At 40.2% G+C, this 7,500-nt stretch overlaps 1 protein-coding gene across 3 annotated transcripts in view; it reads right to left on the bottom strand.

The window, feature by feature from the left end:
- Positions 1-7,500, bottom strand: part of LOC137984035 (mediator of RNA polymerase II transcription subunit 14-like) — a 55,376-nt gene that overhangs the window by 190 nt on the left and 47,686 nt on the right. For 2 of the 3 annotated variants that reach the window (XM_068831246.1, XM_068831245.1), the window contains exons 35-38: positions 5,301-5,408; positions 3,839-3,961; positions 1,763-1,952; positions 1-662 (exon numbers count right to left, since the gene is read on the bottom strand). The exon at positions 1-662 is cut by the window's left edge and continues 190 nt beyond it. In XM_068831246.1, the coding sequence (XP_068687347.1) occupies positions 601-662; positions 1,763-1,952; positions 3,839-3,961; positions 5,301-5,408 (483 nt within the window). In that variant the 3' untranslated portion in view covers positions 1-600. The remainder of the gene's footprint in view (positions 663-1,762; positions 1,953-3,838; positions 3,962-5,300; positions 5,409-7,500) is intronic. The other variant, XM_068831244.1, reaches the window with a different exon arrangement.

Below are 7,500 nucleotides of genomic sequence, written 5' to 3'. Positions count from 1 at the left end.
GTGTTTCCACCAAAACAAAAGAAAAGATTTGCGTGATAATAGAGCTCAATTCCCGGAGGATTAGTTGGGGACACCAACATGGCCGCCGTGACGTCACGTGAAAACACTCTATACTACTCAGATAAAAAAAAAAAAAAAGCAATCGCCACCATTTCGATGGCCTGGTCGCAAACATTTTCCGCAACTTGGCGCCAAACACAGTCTGTTTGTTCTGATTGGTTTATTTTACTGTCTTTTACCACATGTCCTCCAACCTGACGTGAAGAAAAAACAACTGCATTTGAAAGCGACCATCTTGAACAGCACAACTGGCCGTAACCGAAATACCCCATCCTCGAAGTTTCAAAGCGAGTCCACTTTCCAAATATTCAACGGATAAAGAACACTCTTACATGGCGTCACGGAAGCCTTGTTGATGTTCCAATACAAACACATGGCAGCCATATTGGCATGCCAATTCATCCCGCAGAAACAGAACTCCAATTTCATGCAAACCACTCAGTTCTCTTCTTTGAGCGCTGGTCACGTGACTGAAAATTACTTGCTAAACAAACTCGCTAAGAAAACGAGGCTGTTGCTTTGGAATTCACGTTTTGTCATTTATGGCGGAATATCCAGATTTCTTGCAAGTTCATACACAGCTGGAAAGATTGTACATTCACCTTTAAAGAAATCGAAAACAGTCATAAATTTTTCAATCTATGAAATAACTGAACGTCCTATGTGGGTCGCTGGTTGGGCTGAAATTTTTCCAGAGAGATGAAAAAGGTTTGTTTCTCTAGCACTTATGACAGTTTCCGATGTATACTGCCAGTCACATTTTTTAAAATGTGAGTTTTGCTTAATTCCTATAACTGCATGCATGTTGCTGTGCAGAAACAGATTTAAATAAGATCACTTAGACAATTGACGTGGCTTGTTAAAGGCCACAAAACCTGAGTTGGCAAAATGAGGAAATTTACATATGATCAATATGTTTGACCGAGAACATACGACATCACAACACCACGTTAAACATCATTTTCTTCCAATGTTGGCTTTAAAGCTAAGAGAGGATCTCTCTTGTTGTCAGTTATCAGCTTCTTCATCAAGGTGACTGTAACCAGGGCAGTGCCAGTCCACCTTCACCCTTCTAACAAATTTCGGTACTTGGCTATACACCATGTTCCAAAATGGCCACCATTTTAGTATTCTTTTGTTTGTTTGCAAAAATTAGCCCTTGTTGCCTCGTTCAAGGTTAAATATTCTTTTGAATTTTAAGCAACAAAGGCTAATTTGCAAGCAAACAAACGAATAGTAAAATGGCAGCCATTTTGATGTAAGGTGTATCTGATGAGACAAACATCCTAATGAACAATTCATGTTACAGCGACTTTCATATGACCTTGAAAAATAAACCTAAAAAAACTCGAAAACAAAAATGCAAAACATTTAATTGGCTTATCGAGCAAAAACAAACGAGCGCGAATTTTCATTGGCTTAGCGAACGCGGATGCAACCAGCGTCATCTCTCCATGGAACTTTCTGGAAAGCGATCGGCCTTTTTGAAATGCAGTAATGTGATTGGCCAATCGAAGCTTTGTTATAATCTTGCCAAACATTGGTCCGTGAAAGAAATTGCGAACACTTTTTCAAGGTCATACGAAAGTGGCTCTGACTTTAGGCCCCCGTCTTTTTTTCCAGTTCGTTTATGCATAAAGGCCAGTAGTAGCAGTACTCAATTGCAAACTATTCAGATGTTTCGCCGCTGGCATTTACTTACCAGTTCTTGGAGTAATTTCGCTCCATCGCTTCAAGGTCGCACTTACAATGGCTGCATGAGTCGAAGTGGCGGATGAACCAGGAGGGGACGCCTGTTGGACCGTGTTGTTTTGAATTTCGTGAAGAATGGGAACAACTACGATCTGTTCTTCTCCACAGGGCGAAGACGGAATAGGTTTACTAAGTTGTATCTGTTGAGAATAAACATAGTTTACGCTAATTATTTCCTAGGCAGATTATAATGACGTGACCTTATAAGAACGTCTAATTTTTCCGTCCCGTTCTCAACTTGCACCGTGACTGATATTTTTTCGTTGCTTTTTTTTTTCACTTACAACAAACTTATTGAACATTTGTGCATTAACATTTCGCTTTTAGCTTTTTGCGTGCTGCACAAGGAACGTAAAGCTAACAAAATCCCAAAAACGGCTAAATACGGAAATTGCGCTGCATTAAATGTCTTATGAATGGTAATAAGACTGAGTGGAGTATAATTCAGGAAGAAATCGAGCGAGTAATTACAAAATACGCGCTCGGCCTATTTGAAATTTCGAGCACGATTGATCCTTGAATTGTACGAAGCGAAGTCCTATTATCAATTGATCGTAACTCTTACAAAATGCAAGAAGATGACGGTGATACATTTTTTTAAGGCTTAATCTGCTCAACTTTTATCACAGGTCCCCGGTTCGATCCTCGGTGACTTAAACGTCTCTTTCGACTTTTCTCTGATCCGTGTAGCCATTGCTTTAAATACCCGTAAAGTGGAGCACTAACAGAGGGAGGGGGTGGGGGAGGCGGAGGGGGAGGGGGGGGGGTAAAAAGGGCGCAACGTCGGCTTCCATTGATACAGTTTCGTGACTGAAGGAACTACCGACGTTAAATGCCTTTACTTGACAATCATTTGCCCCACTTACAAGTAAATTGGCGTGTTTCTAATCGGAGTGAAAATTGTGTAGTTGTCCATCTAACCCAATAAATTCAATATTGGATGATGCACAATACATGTGAAATGTCCATGTATTTCAACTGCGGGAATTGAAATACATGAGGGTTGGAGTTCATCGCCGTTCAACACCAACTTCAGCAGTAGTGAAGAAAGCCTGAAAAAACCCAGGCTTGAATGGGGCTCGACCCAGGACCATGCGGTTACGTTGCACTGCTCGACTAACTCCGCAATATGACAGCTGGTTAGTTGTGAGTTCGAGTTACATCCCGTAAGAGAAGAATTTAAGGAATGAATGATATAGAATTATATCTTGTGTATTGTTGGTTGGGAACGTGCGGCGTAATCTTTCGGTCAAAGGTTTGAGCCCCATTCAAGACTGGATTTTTTTCCGGCTTTCTTCGCAAGTTGCTGCATAAATAGCAATGATGTCCAACTCTTTCAAGTAACGGACCGAGTTTTTTCCGTTGATTTATGGCCCAAGCGCGAAGGCAATAAATCAACGGGAAAAGCTAAGATCCGTAATTTCAGTACGAACTGAGAAAACAAGGTTAGTAAGATATTTATTATATCTCTGACGTAATCAGGCGCGCGGGATAGGAAACTAATTGACGTCAAGCGAAAGGTTCAACTGCCATACAGATTGCCGTGTCAAAATCCGAAAAACTAATACAAATTTAAGTAAGTAAACATAACGACATTTAAAAACTTGCTATAGAATGTTCTGTCAAATTTCAAATTTCGCGGGCCGCAGAGCAGGCCGTACTGTAGAATACGGGGGATATAATAAACAGTATTGTAAATGCAAATGTATTAATGATTGGCAATGATCTTAAAGTGCTACTACGAAGAAAAAATGAGCTCTCGTTTTTCCTCACATTTCGAAAGTATTTGCGTTGATTGCTCAATAGGCCGAATCAATAGAATACTGAGTCTTCCCCTTGAAATTACTACAAAAAAATCAAATCAACGCGAGTGCTTTTGAAGTGCGAAGGAAAACGAGAGCTGATTTTTTCATCGTAGTAGCACTTTAAAGTACGAACAGTGATAGCTATGATGTTCGAAACTCAGACAATTGTAAGAAACGCAGAAAGAAGAGATCTTCTCCTGAGAAAAAGCGATCCAACTTACAAAAAACAACATCTTATTTTTTAGAACCACAGCTGGTGTTCCTGGAGCAGCCATGTCAGGTGCGTTGGGTGGGATACTAAGACACCATTCCACTCGCCATTTTAGCTTGTTAGGATCGTGGTTCTGAAACACAAAAGGGGTAAAACCAAAAAGGAGACAAGGCATAATCCCAATTGCATAGCTTCTGCTCTTTTTCTTAAATAACACGAAAACGAACATTTGAAATTGAGCAACACTTACGACTACTATACCCCTAAGGCATCTAAACAGCAAAGCCAAACGCAAAAAAATTGACCGTTTTCAAATATGGAATTTGTACTTAAATTTGAATACTGATCATGTATTTATTTAAGCCGAATTTTTTTTTTTTTTCAAGTTGCAATCTGATTTCCATTCTTCGCCTCAGTACAGTGACGTACTGTTCCGTAAACAGAGTGCGTTTTTATGTTAGAACAAAAGGTTATACATTCCATTAAGCTTAGCACTGGTTTGCTTTAAGGACGGTGCCCACTAATTGCGCGGTTTATGAATATGCGGGGAAAGTAGATCTTAACAAGTGTAGAAATCCAAAAGAAAATTGGGGTAAACCACGCATTTTCCAAAGATAATTAATCAACAATATTTGCAAAAAGCTTTAAAATACAGAGCGATGTATTGTGTTCATTTCCAAATTGAAGCTTTATTATCTCGGAAAAATACACGGTTACACCCAATTTCTTTTTGGATACAAAGATCACTTGTTAAATTCTGGTTTCTCCGCGCATAATTTTACAGCGGTTATAAGTCACACGCTCCCCTCAACAAAACTTTTTTTTATATTTCGAAAATAAAATTTAGGCGGACGTCAATCAAATGTTTCCATGACAATAGTTCTGTTCTCTTGGCGGCAGTTGAATTCGTCATGGAAACATTTGATTGACGTCCACCTAAATTTTATTTTCGAAATACAAAAACATGTCGTTGAGGGGTGCGTGTGACTGATAACCGCTGTTAACTGCGCAAAAATTTCCCTCTATTAGTAAGCACCACCCGTAGAAAACTCGAGTATCTCGAGATACATAACGTATGCACACTAAAATAGTATGCACCGTCCTTACACACGACGTGAGCACGTTAATGTGTTTCTCCTTCGGCTTTTCGCATTTTCATTTCGGACTTAAAACAACATCGATGCCAATTTCAAGCCCTGAAGTGCAATGAATCGCAAGGCCAATTCTTAATGATTGTGGTGCTGGGGCAGTGGAAAAAGTGGGTCGTGAAGTATAAGGATTGGGACTGGTCAACTGACAATGTCACAGTAACGTTTGTCAAATAAAAGGATGGTCAAGGTTGACAATCGACAACAAAAGCCCAGTTGACAACAGGATGTAACCACAACTGCCCCAAGCCTCATTTGGTCAGCTTTCCGAGTAGTTACTTCGATTTTGACTTTATACTTTGCGTTTCATATAACCTCACTCACCATTTCTAACTTCATGATTTTGATGCAATCGCGTAGTATACTGGGTGGCGCACCGAGAAGTCGAGCAAATGCTGAAACGGCGCTTGCCTTGTACGGCGCACGAATCACCTACAGGGAAAGAAGGCAGCAGAATTAACAGGTTTGTTCACCAGATGTCATACATTCCTGTAAGTACCTTTTCCCAACAGACCCGCTTTCTGATGCGATCAGGACGAACCGTATGAGTCTTGGTGCTCAACTATTGTAAGGGAAATGAGTTTGATTTGCATAAGAATACGCAACTCATTTCCATTTGAATGGTTGTGCACCAGGACTCGCTTTGAAGCTGAGGCATAGAGCAACTCGGAAATGGGCTATTTGTTTGCCGGCGACGACGATGGAGCCCACTTCCTAATCTGGGACATAACATCATCCAATTAGCTTGCAGCCTTGGAAATCCAGATATCTAGGAATATCCTACTCGTCCTGCACTTGTTGGAACAGTCGCTGTTAAGTCGGTTTTCGCCCTGTTCCATACGCGAAAAGTATTCTGGGAATCTCTTTACCTCGTGGTCCACTGCATGAAGCGAACGCTCTGAATTAAACAGAGGTGAGTTTTATTTCATTGTAAAGCAACGCCGATTGTGCTTCATTGTGAAATCATGTTAATATGCTGCCCTATCCAATAGGCCCTCAAGTTGTTCATTACTGATGCAAAGGATTCGAAGGACCAGCACATCTTAAATATCAACAACCTCATGCTTCGAAAACTTGAAACTGTATGAGACTACAGTAAATGACACAGTAAATCATAGAGACACTATTACAGATAGACAATATCAAGATCCACTTCAACCTCAGCAACAAAAAGTTGTTACAAATAGAAGATTAGTATTAACCTTTGTGTCATGTTTTCATAACAGCTACATCATGTCTTTACATTGATAATGATCTTGGATTTGATTGTTGCTTGAATTGCATTCAGTTATTGCTTGTTGAAAACCCAATAATTGCCAACGAGTCAGGCCTTCTGAAGACAGAAGGCCTGGCGAGGCGGCAGCTTATAGAGCCGCGAGAAGATTTTTAGGCAGACGAAATCTCAGAAGCGCTTCAAATTTAATTGTAATGTAGACCAAAAGCTGTAATGTAGACCAAAGCGATGAAATGTTGACCGTAGCGATAACCAATGAGAGGGCCGCACGAGTACGCCGCGTGATGTTTGCAGCCGCCAGATCACGCAAGCTTGGCTCGTTGGCACTTTAGCGACAGCTATAACTAGTTAAATATAAATACACATTCTGCCTCGTGAGGTTGTTATTCTCGTTAACCAGCAATGGAAAGTCATTGCAACGCGAATGGCGTTTTGGTGCATCTTATGTTGTTTGTTTCAATAAAATGTTTCGCTGGAAAAGGATTCTGTGATATTTTCTGCCTTTGTGAATTATTGCCAACGAGTCAGGCCTTCTGAAGACAGAAGGCCTGGCGAGGCGGCAGCTTATAGAGCCGCGAGAAGATTTTTAGGCGGACGAAATCTCAGAAGCGCTTCAAATTTAATTGTAATGTAGACCAAAAGCTGTAATGTAGACCAAAGCGATGAAATGTTGACCGTAGCGATAACCAATGAGAGTTAAGCACGAGTACGCCGCGTGATGTTTGCAGACGCCAGATCACGCAAGCTTGGCTCGTTGGCACTTTAGCGACAGCTATAACTAGTATAAAATAGTTGTAATAGTCTTTCTCCATTTAACTGATGTTTTTCAATTTTTCATCAATTGTTATTGCTAATGTTTATATACAGCTTAAGTGACGCATTTTGTTGTTTATCTCATAGTGTAGTCTAAGTACATCGGATCATCAATCTTGTCTGTTTACCTTTGTTTTTTAAACGAAATAATGTATGTTTTCAAAAGATTTGTTAGGAAATGAATAGGTTGTCCACAGGGTGACATCAGGAGGAAGCATTCAAAATTCAGAGGGACCGCAGAAAGAGAGCTTGCTCGCAGGCTCACATGTACTTGCAATGTGCCCTCGTAATATCAAGAATTAATTATACTTGTGTCCATAATGTTCGCTTAGTAAAATATATTCTATATACAAGGCTAAAAGTTAAAAAATTAAAATATTCAAACCAAACGTTTTCGGCTGTTTGCCATCATCAGGGTTAGGGGGGTTATTTATACATAAGATATAAATGTACGCGCGGACGGTCACCCATTTTTAA

The sequence above is a fragment of the Montipora foliosa genome, chromosome 13 (assembly GCF_036669935.1).
Source record: "Montipora foliosa isolate CH-2021 chromosome 13, ASM3666993v2, whole genome shotgun sequence".
NCBI classification, from domain to species: domain Eukaryota; kingdom Metazoa; phylum Cnidaria; class Anthozoa; order Scleractinia; family Acroporidae; genus Montipora; species Montipora foliosa.
The sequence above is the reverse complement of the archived record's forward strand: the minus strand, read 5'-3'. Positions and strand labels throughout refer to the sequence as shown.